The sequence below is a fragment of the Hemiscyllium ocellatum genome, chromosome 5 (assembly GCF_020745735.1).
Source record: "Hemiscyllium ocellatum isolate sHemOce1 chromosome 5, sHemOce1.pat.X.cur, whole genome shotgun sequence".
Lineage (NCBI taxonomy): Eukaryota > Metazoa > Chordata > Chondrichthyes > Orectolobiformes > Hemiscylliidae > Hemiscyllium > Hemiscyllium ocellatum.
This window is the reverse complement of record NC_083405.1, coordinates 81309099-81328249: the sequence shown is the minus strand read 5'-3', so window position 1 is coordinate 81328249 and position 19151 is coordinate 81309099. Positions and strand designations below refer to the sequence as shown.

The window sequence follows — 19151 nt, the reverse complement described above, 5'->3', positions numbered from 1 at the left end:
TAGACAAGGGAAAAATGCCAGAAGGTTGGCAGACATCTAATGTGATTCCTGTATATAAATACAGAGATTGAATGAGTCTAGGGACCTACAGACCAATTACTTTAATGCTGGTGGCAGGAAAGATAATGAAATTCATACTCAAAAATCGAAAAGAAAGCACAGAGAAACTGAAATGTAGTAAAGAACAGTCAGCACAGATTCCAAAAGGAAGACTTTACTTAATCAAGCATTGAATTATTTGAAGAAGTAACAAAAATGATAGATAGAGCGGCACAGTGGCTATCATACCGGGGAACCAGGTTCGATTATCCCCCTCAGATGACTGTCTGTGTGGAGTTCACACATTCTTCCTGTGTCTGTATGGGTTTCTGCCGGGTGCTCCAGTTTCCTCTCCTAACCCAAAGATTAGATTAGATTAGACTTACAGTGTGGAAACAGGCCCTTCGGCCCAACAAGTCCACACCGACCCGCCGAAGCGAAACCCACCCATACCCCTACATTACCCCTTACCTAACACTACGGGCAATTTAGCATGGCCAATTCACCTGACCCGCACATCTTTGGACTGTGGGAGGAAACCGGAGCACCCGGAGGAAACCCACGCAGACACGGGGAGAACATGCAAACTCCACACAGTCAGTCGCCTGAGTCGGGAATTGAACCCGGGTCTTCAGGCGCTGTGAGGCAGCAGTGCTAACCACTGTGCCACCGTGCCGCCCATGTGCGGTTAAGTGCAGGTTAAGTGGATTGGCAATGGTGGGTTGCCCTATAGTATCCAGGGATGTGCAGGCTAAGTGGATTAGCCATGGGAAATGTGGGGTTATGTGTGGGCTGGCTTTTGGGTTGAATACTCTTCAGAGGATCGGTGCAGACTCGATGGGCTAAAAGGCTTCTTTCTGCACTGTAAGGGTTCTATGATTCCATGAGAAGTGTAATAAAGTAGATGTAATATACTTTACATTCTAAAATGCATTTAACAGGTATTACAGTATATAGCAAAGTCATTGAGTAAGGTATGGAGTCGGGGACCAATAGTTGAACAGGTATTATGCTGTCTCCAAAATAGAAAACAGACACTGGTGATGTAAAGAAATTAATAAGATTGACAAAGGGTGGGAAGTGGTGTGCCAGAAAAATAAGTGTTGAGACTACTGCCACCTATAATTTACAAATTGATTAAGAGTCAGAAATTGGATTACAGTTCAAATTTATTTCGATATGGAGGGGGAGGTGTGTAATTTATACAGAGGAGGATGCAACAAATACTTGAAGACAGTAAAAAGTAAGAATACAATTAAGTGTATTTGCATATTAGCAAATACACTCTGATCAGCGATCTGACTGAAGTTTTCAAGACATTAACAGAAAGAGACAGGGTAGACAAAAATAAACTGTATCCACTGGTTCAGGATTCTATCAGGAAGTTCATATTGGTGGGAAAGCAATGGGGATCATGTACTCTTTGGAAATTAAGTGTCTACCTAGTGTTCTATGTGTGCAGTAGTACAAAGTGCTTGCTTAGATTAATAAGGCCGTAAAAATAAACATGCACTTGCATTAATTTATAAGGAGATAGAATAAAGCAGAGAAGTCATGTTAAAATTGCATAGAAGCTTGGTTAAACCACACTTGGAGTACAGTAAACTATTCTGATTTTTAATTTACGAACAAGGAAATGTTTGTTGCAAGAATGATCGTTGACTGGGAAGATTAAACCCTTCAGGAATGATTCAAGTCTTTATTCACTAATAAAGGAAAAAAGGGTGATATAATAGAAGTCTTTAAGATTATGAAAAAGTTTGATAGGGTCATCATGGAGAAAGTATTTCGATTTGTGAAGGAAATACACAACTTCAGGCCATAAATGAGATAGTCAATAATAATCTAGTAGGAATTCAAAAGAATTGTTTTTACTCTGACAGTGTAAGAACATGGGATGCACTTTCTGTCCTCTGCTTGTCAAACTCATAACACCATCTCCTCAAGAGGGCAAAGAGACAAGTCCCAAATCTGTCCATGAGGAGTGTAGAATTAAACCTCATACTTTTGACAGCAATCTGATCCATATTGGCTATGCAGCTAATGCTTCACCAAAAGCAATCAGAGCAACTACTATGGCAATATGGATAATAATGGCAGTGGCTGTACTTTTTCATTGTAAGTGGTGGATCATCTGCCTTTGCTTTATGCTGGAAGTTTTATGTTGAAAGATAACCACTTTGGCTGTGTTAAACCACACTTTTATTAGCTATGAAGTCCTGGAGAATGGCTCAGACAAGAAAGCTATCCACTGCACCACAACACCACCTCTGTGACCAATGCCACAAAGAGTAATTGAAATGACTAGCATGGATCAATTTTATCGGGGTCTATTTAATCATTAAGGGAGAAAGGAATAGAATGATATATGGATTGGGTTAGATGAAGAATGATGGGAGTATACATTGGACACATTGGTATAGATCAGTTGGCCTGAATAATCTCTTTTGGTTTTGTACCTAATTCACATATTAATAATTTTGGTGGGAAGGGGTGATGTTGAGATACTCAGATGAATCCACAAGAGTTACTTCTCAATAAAAGACCTTAAGAGAAGTCAATGTGGATTGAATATAATATTTGCTCAATCTTAGAACCTAAGATCATAACATTTAGGAACAGAAGTAGGCCATTTAGCAAATTGAGTCTGTTCCACAATTCAATGAGATCACAGTTAATTGGGATATCAATCTGTCTGACTGAATAAGAAGTAATAAGGAGATTCCTCCATGTTTATATGTATATTTTAAAGTAAATCTCTAAATTCTTCTAATTTTATTTCTGTTTGATGCTCTATGAGCTTCCCAGACTACACAAATTCCTATTGCCACCAACATCCTGACACTGTGGATGAATTAGGATACAATTTGATGAAACTTGTGATAACCCAAGTTGCACAAAGTATCTGAGGGTGGGGTGATGGCTAAGTTACATTTTGTTGGTCTGTATTTTGTTACGGTATACTTTAAACTTTAATACTTTCAGCTCTGAGAGAAGAGTTTGATGATTTTTACAACTATTATCCATCCTCACATATCAGCAGATGCTTGAACTATAGGTGATAGTTCCTTAAGGTGATGCATTTCTCAGGAAGTTAATGGAGTGTCACACCAGCTGCGTGAACCTAAATACTATTTTATTGCAATCCCCACAGCTGGTCCCACATTGATTTATGTTGGACTTTTCGAATCCTAAAAAGAGAAATATTCACATGCATAATTCACTGATGCCAATATAGGCAAAACATAAAATCATAGGTGATTCAGCACAAAAGGAGACCATTCACTCTACATTGCCAGTGTCAGCTCTTTGAAATTAGTTTCCAATTAGTTTAATTCCCAGTTTTGTTTCCATGACCTTGGAAGTTATGGCTTATATTCTTTGTATATCCTTTGGTATAACCTGCTTTATGTATCTTACTTTTTTTTATATGTAAATGTCTATATTTTATTCTCTTCAATATATTCCCAGTCATAACACATTTTCCTTGCGTAAACTCTCTTTTTGTCAATTATCTGCCACTGGAAGTAGTTTCTCATCATTTATTCTGTCAAAATCTTCATAATTTTTAATAGCCCTTAACCTTCTATGTTCTAACAATAAATCCAGTTTCTCCAGTCTCTACCTGTAACTGAAGATTTTCATAATGAAGAAAGAAGGACTTCCATTTATATCAACATTCTTCATGGTCAAGCAATTCTGATCTCTCTGCTATGGGAATGATCTTGTGAAACTTGAAAGGGTTCAGAAAAGATTTACAAGGATATTGCCAGGGTTGGAGGGTTTGAGCTATAGGGAGAGGCTGAATAGGCTGGGGCTGTTTCCCTGGAGCGTTGGAGGCTGAGGGGTGACCTTATAACGGTTTATAAAATCATGAGGGGCATGGATAAGGTAAATAGACAAGGTCTTTTCTCTGGGGTGGGAGAGTCCAGAACTAAGGGGAATAGGGTTAAGGTGAGGGGGAAAGATATAAAATGGAACCTCAGGAGCAACTGTTTCATGAAGAGGCTGGAGCATGTATGCAATGAGCTGCCAGAGGAAGTGGTCGAGGTGATCCGATTACAACATCTAGATGAGTATATGAATAAGGAAAGGTTTGATAGGATATGGGTCAAATGCTGGCAAATGGAACTAGATTTATATAGGATGTCTAGTCGGACTAAAGGATCTGTTTCTGTGCTGTATATCTCTGTGATTCTATGACTAGATGTCTCAAACCTCTTTATAGCCAGTGTTTTACTTTTAACATGTAGAGGGTGTTGTAAATTTCCCCTGTACCACTTAAGGCTTTGAGACATTATCCTCAAGTGTTCCAGAAATGCAACAGAATCAATAAATTCAGTAATTTTTTTTAGATATTTGGCATGAAGTCCTTGTTTTAGTATTGTGACCCTCAAAGATGCCATATGCCTTTTTAGCGTCTTCTTAAGTTATGCTGCCACCTGGAAAAATAACTTTGCATACACCCCCAGTTTCTCTGTTCCATTCAAAATAGTATGGTTGGGTTTACATGATGGATCTCCTCACTTTTCCTATCCAAGTGAATCACTTTTAGCACTTTTCTGTGTTAAATGTCATCAGCCATGTGCTTGCCAATGTTACCAGCCTGTTTATGTCTAATACTATTCTCCACCATGTTTTTGATTTTGTGTCCTCTGCAATTCTTAAGTTAGTCCAAATCCATCTCATGAATTTATATTAAACAGAGCAGTGTTCCCAACACTGACCACCTGGGGGACACATCCCTCCCATTTAAACAACAATTATTCATATTGCTCTGCTTTTCAGTTCTTTAATCAGTTATCTCTCCATGTTACCACTGCTTCCTTAATCTTGGGAATATCAATTTTCTGTTTCCACAACGTCAATCCTATAAATCATTTCATAAACAACTCAATCAAGTTATTAAAACACAATTTTCCTTTAACATAATGGTGTTCGTTAATAACAATGAAATTTATTCCAGATTATTGTTTCTATAAGTCTGTATCACTGACGTTAGGTTTATTAGTCTGGAATTGTTAATTTAACCCAGTTCCTTTGTTTTTGGACAGGGGTGTAACATTTATACTCTTCGGTAGACCCTGTCATTATTTGATAATTGTGGCCAAAGCCTCAGCAATTTCCATCCAGCTTTCTTTCAGCAATGTTAAATGTATCCCATTTGGACCTAGTGATTTTCCTATATTCAAATATCCAAGTTCTCTACAGCTTTGTCCATTACTATGACTTTGTAATAACTATTTAGTCAAGATGGATACAAAGTACTCCTTTACTCCCTCAACCCTAGGGCGTCTTCTATAAAGATGTTATACATTTTCGGTTCTTAATCCATCCTATTCTTCCATTTTTCTAATTATATGTTGATAAAAGAATTTCAAGTTCTCTTCTATATATTCTCACGCATTTGCTGTATCACGTAATGCATTTGGCTGAAGAAAATACAGAAGAGGATCTGGCAAAAAGCACATGGCGAAGTGCCACATCATCTCCATTTTATGGTGATCTTGTTAAACACCGATCAAACCCCAGAACATATGTTGGTAAAATGGAAATAATAACGCAACACAACCTACTTAAATTGCGCTGCAGTTAATTAAGAAAATGTACAATTGGCAAAGGCTAGTAATGGTTTATAGGTATCCTGGGAAGCTGTGTAATGAATTTTGTAGCCATTATTTGTGCTATAATCTTACATTAAAAAAAAGACTCTCATTCCACTTACATCCAAAGCCATGCATCTAATTTCTACTGGAACATCAATCAGAGGTCCTAGATGGACCTAGACCAGTCTGGACCAATAGTAGGGCTACATTATGTTTATTCAGAAATTAAGAAAGAAAGATAAAAACATGTCCAAACTGTTTGTCCCTTGAAGTAAGTGATAAGCCATCTTGTTAACAATGTCTTTATGCATCAACTTTTCTTTTAAGATGACACTGCTTCTTTGGGCAAAGACAATGGATTTCAGCTGGGTACAGAAGTTAAAGGTAAGTGGTGGAAAACGTATACATGATTAAAAACTTCCTCTGCATGCTGTGATGAAATAATGTTTAGCTGACAACAAAGAATAGGGCAAGCATCTGGGAAGCCTGTCACAAAAACAGATCTGCCCTGCCCTTAAAACAGGCTAAAGCGTTCTCACCAAATACATTGCAATGCATTTATAGTAAGTTGATCAGAACTCCTCCTCGAATTAGAATTGGATTGTACTGGTTGCGGCCTTCACCCAGCTGGAGTGGTCAAGGCTAAGTTCAGCCTGGGATAATGTCTTAAATGCAAGACCACTTTTGCCAATTTTGCGGTTTATTTTCTGTGCTGTTAATTTTTTTGTATTTTACTGGCATTTTAGAAAAAATATATTCCTCTGCATTTTGTGGCATTGTTTGTCTCCTAATAATTAATGAACTTCAAATAACAGCAAAAATACAAATTGATTAAGAAACTTTGCAGGTCTTGCAGTATTTGTGGAGAGAAAACAAAATCAACATTTCAGGTCCAGTAACCCTTCAGCAGAACTATGAATTAAAACATGTTACTCTGATGAATGGACTTGTACCCAAAATGAAGATTTTGCTTTCTCTCTACATATTTTGCTGAATTTCTCCAGAAATTTCTGTTTTTGTTTCAACATTTCCAACATCCGCAATTCTTGGTTTTACTTAAAATGGTGGCATTTTCTGTTAATTCAATATAAACCTTCTTTTAATCTGTCAATTCCTCAGTGGAACATGAAACGCTGAAGAAATCTGACATGTGAAAATAGAGCACATACAACTCAAACTTGGCATATCAAGAAGAAAGAAACATGTTGAGTGTGGGGATTTGTTAAAATCTCAAACTTAAATTAAAGCGGGGATTTGTTTAGAAGCACCATAAGTAAAGTACATTGTTATTACAGTGGTATTTGGTGATAGACCACAATACCAGAGACGTAAGAAACAGAAGAATCAGACTACTCCCATTTGACATCGTGCTACCAACTGCAGTTATAGCCTTGGCACAACTACATGGCAATGAGCATGGGGAAAGGTCACATTCCGTTGAGGTCAGTCTCAGACCATTTGAAGATTGCAGTTGTCACACAGATATTAGTTTAAACATGCAGTCATGAAAGGTGGAATTTTCAACCCCTGTCAACTGGCTTTGAGGCAGAGGTTGATGCTGGTTAGCTGATAAATTGTGGCACTTGGCCTTCCCATTCCCTTTCTGTTTCAATTGTATGGGCCTGTGTTTGGACCTGTTGAGCTCAACTAATAGTGGGTAACCCAGCAGCTTTTACTGGATGAGCTGGTGTTACACATGAGAGGCAGGGTATGTCCTCCTTTCAAGGTTCATTATGAATCATGAAGGTCTCTTTCTCCCACCACCACCTCACTTTACCTCTCAATTCCTATCCTCTCAAACGTGGCCATGCCCTCCTCATCTCCCTTTTTTGGAACCTGCCCACTGGTGTGTCTCTCTGCAGCTGAGAGTTCGGCAAACTCTCACATTTAGATAATGTGTTTCATGTCACCATTTCCGTCAAAATGGACAATATTGCACTTTCCACTTTGCCCAATCACTTAACCTATCAGTATCCCCTTTTAGGCACTTTATGTCCATTTCACAACTTACTTTACTGTCTATTTTTGTGTCATCAACAAGTTTAGTACCAAGCCTTTGGTCCCTTCATCTCAATTATTTTATATAAATTGTAAAGAGTTGAGGCCCCAACAGCGACTCCTGTGGCATACCATTTGGGACATCCTGCCAACTTGAAAAAGACCCATTTATTTCTGTTATCTGCTTCCTGCTAGCTAGCCAGACTTCTATCCATGTCCAGCTGCCTCCCCCATCACCATAAACTTTTATTCAATAACTTTTGACATGGCACCTTATCAAGTGTTTTTTTGGAAATCTAAGTACAACACGAACTGAAGTTACTATTTCAAAGAACTCCATTAGATTAATTAAACATGACTTCTCTTTGACAAAACCATGTTGGCTCTACCTGATTTCCTGGAAGCTCTCCAAGTATCCTGTTATAATCTCGTTAGAAATAGCATCTAACATTTTCCCTATGACAGATGTTAAGTTAACTAGCTTGAGACTTCCTGCGTTTTGCCTCCCTGCCTTTTTGAATACAAACGTCACATTGACTATTTTCTAATCTAAGGACATCTTCCCAAATCTAATGACATTTTTAAGCACTTCACAAACAATGAATCATTTCTGTGTTGTTCTAAGTAATCCACCCACCATTTTCATGCATCAAAATTTCACTAATAGCAAAAATATTAATAGTCATTATCCTGGTTTTGGCTTCTTTGAAATAAAATTGGTAACACAATAATATTTTTTTAATTGCTAAAAATGGATGGAAGTTACCTATTGATAACAATTATAATGTTTCTTATGCCTGTAAGAGTGCTACCAGAAGCCTAGACTGATTTGAAATGTCTGAACATGAGGTTAATAAATGCCCCAGATCCATCGGTCAAAGGATCAAAATAAGGGACAGTACGCACTTATCTGAAAACTTTACAGAATTCTTTTGATTAAGGTCAAAGAATTACAGTAAGAAGGAGGATACTCGTGGATATTCAATCTAATCATCCAAATGTAATGTGATAAGTTTAAAGTAGCCAATTTGCACCATATGTATAAAACAAATGAAATGAGAGCAAGTAAATCCGATGCTAATTAATTTAATTTTCAGATGCCAGTGATCAAAGAGAAGATATTTACACTGGAAACTACCAGCCGTGTTCAGAGAATGTCTGCTTGCATGGCAAATGTGAATATATTTACGCTCGTCGAGAGACATCCTGTCTGTAAGTGTCTGATTCTTAAGGTTCTCACTTATGTTATTTTGAACTTCGAATTATTCTTTATTCTTGGAAAGCTTCTACATGAAAAAAATGCATAGATCCAATCATTGATTACAAAAGTAAGAAAGTTGGAATAATCCTTTATAAACACTGGTTTGGTCACTATTGGAATATTTAATGAGCTGAATTTTCAATTGCAATTGAGTAACTCAAGTTGGTAAATGTACCTCAGTATGAAATACCCTCTTACACATTCTACAGAAGCAGGGGGATAGAGGTAGGACACAGAATCAGATTAGAAGTGACCGAGTGCTGAGATAAGCTGGTTGAAAGAAAACCTGAATGAGTTCTGTCTAAACTCTTGTGAAAAGATTATGTGTGAGTTTGTTTAGACAGGTTTCAGAGATGGGTTGACTTTACTTGATTTCCTCACTTTGAGGTGAATAATATGATGTTTCTCTCTGTGATTTTGTCAATGTCAAGTGCTTAAAACTTCTGTTGAACTTACTTCTAAAAATTATGAATGGATGATCTTTACTAAGCTGTTTATCAGATTCCATTGTTATAATTTGATTCTTTGTTTCTGTACATCATGTGGACTGAGGTGGGTATCAAAGGGCCTTAGATTAACATGAGTGCTATAACTGACATAGGTTGACATTGAGGGGCCATGGAAACTGCCTTTCACAAAATTTCTGAATTCAAACAATGATCCTTGACTTTTCCAAAGGGATGTCACCCAAGGTTTATGGATATGTTGGACCATCCTCAGAAAATTGAAAACAGCTTGTGGATGTTTACCTGTACAGTGGAGATAGCCAGGTTTGGATTATTAGGTGTGCGCCTGCTGTGCTTAGCAGTAGTCTACACCAGAAGGAATTGGGGATGCCACAATGGGGGTGCCATTCAAGACTTAGGACATTTTTAATGACTCCAGATGCCTACTAACTACAAAATAATTTAGCTCATTGTCTCCAATTAGGGACATCACACTTAATGAAAGATGGGTTTTAAGATTCACGAAAATAGTTCAAAGGATGCAGTTTTCAGTTACTTGGATAGACTGGAGAAACTGGAGTTATCCTCCTTGTGAAGATAACATGGGACTTGTGAATGGGAGTAGGCCATTCAGCCCTTTGGCCATGCTGTACCATTCAAAATGATAATGCCTGGGATGTTTGTGACCAACCCTGCACTCCTGTAGGTCCCCCCTGCCCACATTGCGCATTGTGCACAGTCATTAAAGATATATACAGAGTAGATTTAGAGACTGATCCTATTGGCAAATGGCTCAATAATCAGAGGACTAAGGTTTCGGTAATCGGGAAAACTTTTTATAGCACTTTGGTAGAATATAGCATGCTGTACGTGAAAGAGGGCTGGAAGTAAATTTTAATTCTTGCTTTCAAAAGGGAATTAAGAGAATGTCTGAATGGGAAGGTTTACAGAGCTATGCAGAGCATAGGAATGTAGGAATGGGAATAAGCCATTCAGTTCCTAATGCTTGTTCCACCATTTAATAAGATCATGGCTAATCTGTGGCATAACTCTATATACCTGCCTTGGGCCATATTGATTAATCCTCTGCTTAATAAAATATTATCTATCTCAGATTTAAAACTAAGAACTGATCTCGCATCAACTGCTATTTGTGGAAGCGATTTCCACACTTCTACCACCCTTTGTGTGTAGAAGTACTTTCTAACATTTCTCCTGAATGGTCTTGCCTGAAGTTTCAGACCAAGTAGGGAAATGGGAGTTTTTACTTTGCAGAGAGTCACAATGGCCTCCTGTGCTGTAACCATTCAAGATTCCATAAATGTAAGAAATAATAACCTTAGCAGTAAAGCATTTCCTCTATGGTCTTAGACACTCATGTTTTGTGTCTAATTTGTAAAATTCAGATTCAACCACAACTTCGTTTGTTTGGCAATTATCCCTCTACTTTAACCTGATTAAATTTACCAGTATCGTGTGATAATGTGTGAAACAATAATTTACTCACAAAAGTAATCTATAGCAGTGGAGTTCACAGTTAGCTGAATGTGATATCTTTTACACAATTAGCATTAAGTGGCTTTGAGCTGTGCAGATTGAATGCTAAAAGCAATCCTTGTTCAAACTGGTAAAGATCTTTTGCTCTGATAAATTCAGTCTATATGCACAGCATTTTAAATGTTACCTTTGGGGAAGATGTGCTCTTTTCCCATTTGTACAAACTCCTAAAAGAAATGCCTTATTATTTTGTGGGACGTGGGCATATCTGGCAAGGCCAGCATTTGTAGCCCTTGAACTGATTGGTTTGCTAGGCCATTTCAGAAGGCTGCGATCTGGAATCTCAAGGTAAGATTAGCAGACTTCAAGGATATTAGTGAACCAGATTTTTCTTTTTTGAAAAGCAATCAATGATATTTGTCATGAAACTATCTTTCAATTCCAGGCTTATTTATTGAATTTAAATTCCACCAGCTGCCATGGTACAATTTGGTCCGTGAGTCTTATGATAATACTGCCACAATTCCAAGTCCTCACCATTGCATTTATTCGCGTTATAAATGTGACCTGTACAATACTACAGCATTCCAAGATCATAACTGGCCAGTGCTTGAAAACAATAGCTTAATGCCAAAAGAAGCTGTGAAGTTTTTTGTTCAGTGGCCAGTACTTTTCAGTTGGTGCAATTAATCTTTGGTTATAGAAAGATCTCACTATCTCTGCTAGCAATGCATCAGGATTATTTATTCTGCATTAGTCAGTCCAATTGTGTATTTGCTGCTGAAAGCAGACATTAGTGTAAAGAGGAATGTTCAGTTGTTTGATGCTTGCTTAAAGATGGTGTTACCAATAATATACATTCTTGACTTAACTTAGCTTCCTTTTGTTACAATTCTCAAGGATGTTTGTGTCAAGACTGGATTATTTTTCTGTATCTACTTCTCCTGTTATAGTTGCAGCAGAGATTTAGCTTTAACCTTATTGAACAGATATATCTGTGGACAGCATAAATCAACAATTGTTAAGCTCTTATGGATATGAAAACACCATTGTCACATTTCACAAAATAATCTTCTATAAAATTCATCAATAGGATTTAAAGCCTGAATTTTATCCAATTCATTTTATCCAAGAAGGTTGAACATGTAAGCATGGAGAGAGACATACACTCTTGTTGCTTCATTTCATAGAATCATACAGTACAGCCCATCGAGCGTGTACTTCCAAAACCATGCTGCATCTGTCCTAATCCAACTTACTAGCCCTAGACCAACAGCCTTGAATACTATGACATTTCAAATAATCCAAGTATTTTTTAAAAGTTGTGAGGTTACGTGCATCAACAACTTTCCCAGACGAGACATTCCAGACACTCACCACCTTCTGGGAGAAAAAGATTTTCCTCAAATCCCCTCTAAACCTCCTGCCTTTCATTTGAAAATTATGGCCCTTGTTATTGACCCTTAAGCTAAAGGGAATGGCTATTTTCTATCCATCCTGTCCATGTCTTTCATAATCTAATACACCTCAATCAGGTCCTGTCTCTGCCTCTCTGCTCTACAGAAAACAATCTGACCTTGTGTAGCCTCCATAACTTAATTGGTCCATTCCAGGAACCATTCTGGTGAATACCCTCTGCACCCCCTCGAGTTCAATCACATCTTTCCTGTAGTGTGGTGATCAGAACTGCACACAGTAGTTAGTCCAGCTGTGACCTAACCAAAGTTCAAGTTCTGTACCACTCCAACGTGCTCTCCCTCCTTTTATAATCTGCGCATTGCCTGATAAAAGCATGCAACCTGTATGCTATCGTAGCAATCCTGTTCTGCCACCTTCAGGACAAACACCCCGGGATACCTCTGTCCCTCTGAGCTTCCCGGTGTCTCACTATTCATTGAGTACTCCCTTGTCTTGCTTTTCTTTCAAAGTGCATTCCAAATTTCTGATAGCATTGCACAGTCTCATATCAATTTTTGGGAAAGACAATGTGGCATGCAATCCAATGTTCTTTAATGGTATCAATGGAAAATGCTGCATAGGTAGTGAGATGCAGCATTGACTCCCCCCAATGATTCATTCTAAGTGCATTCTGGGAGAGGGAGTCTGAAGCTAGGAACCAGCATTTGCAGCAAGTGTTGAAAATAATAACTTCACATTTCCCATATTCAACTGCCTCTCAGGTAAGCAGTCTGAAAATGTTGTAACAGTGGAAGAGTTGAGCAGGATGTTACCAATGTATATGTTAAAACCAACACTGTTTCCAGGTGATATTGCTGGAGGGCAGCACATGAGTGAGAAATAAGAGGGGCAAGAATACATAAAGAGGTGTCAAGAGAGATAACATTGCAGGAGCAGGAAGAGGAGCTATTACTAGGGATACTCTAGCTATGATTAAACCAATAAGAAAGGAAATGGGTGAGAGTACTTCCACTCAGTGACAACACAATGGGGAGAGTTAGAGAGATGATGTGATCAACTCTGCCAAAGTCTGTAGACAGGTTGAGAAGGGCAAAGCGGACTCATATATATCCACGCATGCACACATGCACACACGCACGTGCACACACACACACAGACACACACACCATGAGTCAAGTAGAGTAGCTTTTCATTTGTCATTTCTACCATATACAACTGATACAGTAAAAACGAGACAACGTTTCTCCAGGATTAAGTGTGCTACATGGACAGCACAAACTACACACTAGGACATAGCATAAAGTGCTTAAGAATTGCAAAACACACAAGTTACATTTTAACAGAAGAATGATAAATAATAAACATTTTTCTCACAGCTATTCAAAGTCGTGCAAAGAATTTCAGATGAGAAAGAATCCAATCACATTGTGTTAAGGAGCCTAATGGCTTGGGGGATGAAACTGTTTCGCAGTCTGGTCGTGAGAGACCGAATGCTCTGGTATCATATGCCAGATGGCAGGAGGGAGAACAGTTTGAGTGAGGGGTGTATGGGGTCTTCCACAATGCTCTCAGCCTTGCGGATGCAGCGTGTGGTGTAAATGTCTGTAATGGAGGGGGGAGAGACCCTGGTGATCCTCTCAGCTGTCCTCACTATCCGTTGTAAGGTTTTACAATCCAAGGCGGTGCAATTCCTGAACCAGTGATGCAGCAGCTCAGGGTACTCTCAATGAACCCCCTGTAGAATGTGGTGAGGATGGGGAGGGAGTGGGAGGTCAGCTTTCCTCAGCCTGCGCAGAAAGTAGAGATGTTGCTGGGCTTTCTTGGCTATTGAGCTGGTGTTGAGGGACTAGGTGAGATTATCCGCTGGGTATACACAAAAAAATTTGGTGCTCTTCACGATCTCCATGGGGCAGTTGTCGATGTCCAGCGGAGAGTGGTCACTCCGTGTCCTCCTGAAGTCAACAACCATGTCTTTCATCTTGTCCACGTTCAGAGACAAGGTGTTGGTTCTGCACCAGTCCATTAGCCATGGCAACTCCTCTTTGTATGCTGACTCATCATTTGTGCTGATGAGACTCACTACAAACATATCATCAGTGAACTTGATGATGTGATTCGACCTGTGCATCACTGCACAGTTGTGTGTCAGTGGATTGAACAGCAGTGGACTGACCTCACAGCCCTGGGGGCCTCCATGCTCAGTGTGACGGTATTGGAGATGCTGTTCCCAATCCGGACTGACTGAAGTCTCCCAGCCAGAAAGTACAGGATCCAGTTACACAGGGAGGCATTCAGGCTCAGCAGACTCAGCTTTCCAATTGGGTGCTGAGGAATGATGGTGCTAAATGGAGAACTGAAGTCTATGATCAGTAATCTGACAGAGGTCTCTTTCTTCTCCAGGTGAGTGAGGGCCAGATGGAGGGTGGTGGAAATGGCATCAGCTATTGAGCGATTTGGTCGAAAATGCGAACTGCAGGATGTCCAGTGAGAGTACAGCAAGGTCTTAATATGCCTCAACATGAGCCTCTCAAAGCACTTCTTGATGATGGGTGTGGGTGCAACAGGAGCATACATTCATACTTACATATATATACACACACACACACACACACACACACACACACACACACACACACATATACATATATAGAGCTGAAAATGTGTTGCTGGAAAAGCGCAGCAGGTCAGGCAGCATCCAAGGAACAGGAAATTCGACGTTTCGGGCATGAGCCCTTCTTCAGGAATGAGGAGAGTGTGCCAAGCAGGCTAAGATAAAAGGTAGGGAGGACGGACTTGGGGGAGGGGCGTTGGAAATGCGATAGGTCGAAAGAGGTTAAGGTGAGGGTGATTGGCCGGAGTGGGGGTGGGGGAGGAGAGGTCAAGAAGCAGATTGCAGGTTAGGAAGGTGGTGCTGAGTTCAAGGGTTGGGACTGAGACAAGGTGGGGGAGGGGAAATGAGGAAACTGGAGAAATCTTGAGTTCATCCCTTGTGGTTGGAGGGTTCCTAGGCGGAAGATGAGGTCCTCTTCCTTCAGCCGTCGTGTTGCTATGGTCTGGCGATGGAGGTATTCAAGGACCTGCATGTCCTTGGTGGAGTGGGAGGGGGAGTTGAAGTGTTGAGCCACGGGGTGGTTGGGTTGGTTGGTCCAGGTGTCCCAGAGGTGTTCTCTGAAACGTTCCGCAAGTAGCCGGCCTGTCTCCCCAATATAGAGGAGGCCACATCGGATGCAGCGGATGCAGTAAATGATGTGTGTGGAGGTGCAGGTGAATTTGTGGCAGATAAGGAAGGATTCCTTGGGGCCTTGGAGGAAAGTAAGGGGGGAGGTGTGGGCGCAAGTCTTGCATTTCTTGCAGTTGCAGAGGAAGGTGCCAGGAGAGGAGGTTGGGTTGGTGGGGGGTGTGGACCTGACAAGGGGGTCACGGAAAGAATGGTCTTTTCGGAACGCTGATAGGGGAAGGGAGGGAAATATATCCGTTTGGAGGTGGCGGAAATGACAACGGATGATATGATGTATATGGAGGTTGGTGGGGTGGTAGATGAGGATCAGTGGGGTTCTGTCCTGGTGACGATTGGAGGGGTGGGGCTCAAGGGCGGAGGAGCGGGAAGTGGAGGAGATGTGGTGGAGAGCATCATCGACCACATCTGGGGTGAAATTGCAGTCTTTGAAGAAAGAGGCCATCTGGGTTGTTCGGTATTGGAACTGGTCCTCCTGGGAGCAGATGCAGTAGAGACGAAGGAATTGGGAATATGGGATGGCGTTTTTACAGGGGCAGGGTGGGAGGAGGTGTAGTCTAGGTAGCTGTGGGAATCAGTCGGTCGGTTTATAGTAAATGTCTGTGTTGATTCGGTCGCCCGAGATAGAAATGGAAAGGTCTAGGAAGGGGAGGGAGGAGTCTGAGACGGTCCAGGTAAATTTGAGGTCGGGATGGAAGGTGTTGGTAAAGTGGATGAACTGTTCAACCTCCTCATGGGAGCACGAGGCAGCACCGATACAGTCATCGATGTAGCGGAGGAAAAGGTGGGGGGTGGTGCCAGTGTAGCTGCGGAAGATGGACTGTTCCACATATCCTACAAAGAGGCAGGCATAGCTGGGGCCCATGCGGGTGCCCATGGATACTTCTTTGGTTTGGAGGAAGTGGGAGGATTGGAAAGAGAAGTTATTCAGAGTGAGGACCAGTTCAGTCAGTCGAAGGAGGGTGTCAGTGGATCTCTGCATACCTCGACACGGTCCTGTCCCCCTTAGTCCAAGAACTCCCCACCTACATTTGGGACATCACCCACGCCCTCCTCCTCCTCTATGGAAGGGTACTGGTTGGTGCAGCAGGAAAGGAAGAAGCGGAGGGCTTTGAGTCCTTCGTGATGGGGGACGGAGGTGTACAGGGACTGGATGTCCATGGTGAAGATAAGGCGTTGGGGACCGGGGAAGCAAAAATCATGGAGGAGGTGGAGGGTGTGGGTGTTGTCCCAAACGTAGGTGGGGAGTTCTTGGACCAAGGGGGACAGGAGTAAAAAGTGAGGTCTGCAGATGCTGGAGATCAGAGCTGAAAATGTGTTGCTGGTAAAAGCACAGCACGTTAGGCAGCATCCAAGGAACAGGAAATTCGACGTTTCGGGCCAGAGCCCTTCATCAGGAATGAGGAGATGAAGGGCTCTGGCCCGAAACGTCGAATTTCCTGTTCCTTGGATGCTGCCTAACCTGCTGTGCTTTAACCAGCAACACATTTTCAGCTAAGGGGGACAGGACCGTGTCGAAGTATGGAGAGATCCATTGACACCCTCCTTCGACTGACTGAACCGGTCCTCACTCTGAACAACTTCTCTTTCCAATCCTCCCACCTAGGAACCCTCCAACCACAAGGGATGAATTCAGATTTCTCCAGTTTCTTCATTTCCCTTCCCCCCACCTTGTCTCAGTCCCAACCCTGGAACTCAGCGCCACCTTCCTAACCTGCAATCTTCTTCCTGACCTCTCCGCCCCCCCACCCCCACTCTGGCCTATCACCCTCACCTTAACCTCCTTCCACCTATCGCATTTCCAATACCCCTCCCCCAAGTCCCTCCTCCCTACATTTTATCTTAGCCTGCTTGGCACACTCTCCTCATTTCTGAAGAAGGGCTCATGCCCAAAATGTCAATTCTCCTGCTCCTTGGATGCTGCCTGACCTGCTGCGCTTTTCCAGCAACACATTTTCAGCCCACAGATTATAACCATATTGAAGAAAAAGTGGTACGCTGTCAACAAACATGTGTCTATGCTTCCATTCTCATCACTTGTTTACCACAATCAAGTTGAACAGAGATGACCTCCCCTTAACAGAACCATCCTGACTGTTTTTGATTAATCCGTGTCTCTTGAAATGCAGATTAATTCTGTCCTTCAGATGATAGACTGAGTGGCCTGTAGTGTTTTAGCTTATCCGTTGCTCCCTTCTTGAATAACCCTACCACGTTTGCTGGTCTCTAGTCCTCTGCCATGTGTTCCGTAGTCAGAGACTATTTGAAAATTATTGCTGGAGCTCCTGCTAGTTTGTTCTTTGCCTAAATCAACGGCCTGGGATTTATTTCATCTAACCCTGGATATTTATCTACTTTTAAGGCAGGTGGGTTGCTGGAGGCCATGGAAATCATGCCAGTTAAGTTAGCTCGTGAAGCTTGGGAAGCTGTGGAGTCAGAAACTTTTCCACAAGTAAATTTTAAAAGGTCTTGCCAACTTCAGCTGCCATAATGTAATGGTGTTTCATCATTAAATCAAATAAGATTCATTGTGATTAAAATTGCATTTTTTAAAATAAATAACTTAAAGAATTTTGTTGTGGTGAAAAGTCCCATCTGATATGAATTATTCTTTTTTGTTTGTACATGTAATTCTCGTGTCCAATAACATTCTCTTTGACCATTTTTCAGTCAGCCCTGAGCTCCTGTGATACCTCTCATCCACAAAAAAAAATTGTATTTCTTTCTCTATACGCTTTATTATATCACCCTTCAGAAAAAAAATAGCTATTCTAAAGGGCGGCACAGTTGGCTCAGTGGTTAGCACTGCTGCCTCACAGTGCAAGGGACCTGGGTTCAATTCCAGTCTCAGAGGTCTGCATGCTCTCCCTGTGTCTGTGTGGGTTTCTTCTGAGTTCACCAGTGACCTGGCTTCAATTCTACCCTTGGCCCACTGTCTATGTGAAGTTTGCACATTCTCCCTGTGTCTGTGTGGGTTTCCTCCCTAAATCCAAAGCTGTGTAAGTGAGGTGGATTAGCAGGGTTACAGGGATGGGGTAGGTCTGGGTGGGGGATGCTCTTCAGAGGGTTGGTGTGGACTTGATGGGCTTAATGGCCTGCTTCCCCACTGTTGAGATTCTGTGATTCCAGTGCAAGTTTCAGATTGTAAATTTTGATTTTGCTGAACTTGTGGAATATTATTAGGGATATTCTAATAATTTAACATGACATTATAACTAAGCTGGATAATATAGTTGTTGATCATCTTTTAAGAATTCCCCTTAGTGATGGACTCACTTACTACATATTTATTTTACATTCTTTAGAACTTCACACTGCAAAATTAAACTTGAATGTTCAGTTTGTTGTGAGGGCAGGACGGAACAAATTATTTTTCTCTTGCTGTGCTCTGCTCTTTTATAAATACCATACGTTTGCAATTTCTAATTTTAGTAGTGCTAATTTGTAGTTCTTTTAATAGCCTTTTAGTAAAAAATATATTTTGTTTCAAACATTAAATTTCTTTAAATTTAAAGGTTGTGGCTACGGTAATCTCTTTTGTTGAGCTAAGTATTTATTTGGAATCAGTAACGGTGACCTAAGATTTCCTATAGCCAAGAAAGTGTCAGTTAGAAGCCTGAACTGTATATTACTTGAGAGAGAATGTTACT

At 40.8% G+C, this 19151-nt stretch overlaps 1 protein-coding gene across 1 annotated transcript in view; it reads left to right on the top strand.

Moving 5' to 3' along the window:
- LOC132816089 (tomoregulin-1-like) overlaps positions 1 to 19151 on the top strand; it is a 232773-nt gene that overhangs the window by 201391 nt on the left and 12231 nt on the right. The window contains exons 7-8 of the mRNA XM_060825521.1: positions 5973 to 6029; positions 8741 to 8855. Coding sequence (XP_060681504.1) covers positions 5973 to 6029; positions 8741 to 8855 — 172 coding nt within the window. The remainder of the gene's footprint in view (positions 1 to 5972; positions 6030 to 8740; positions 8856 to 19151) is intronic.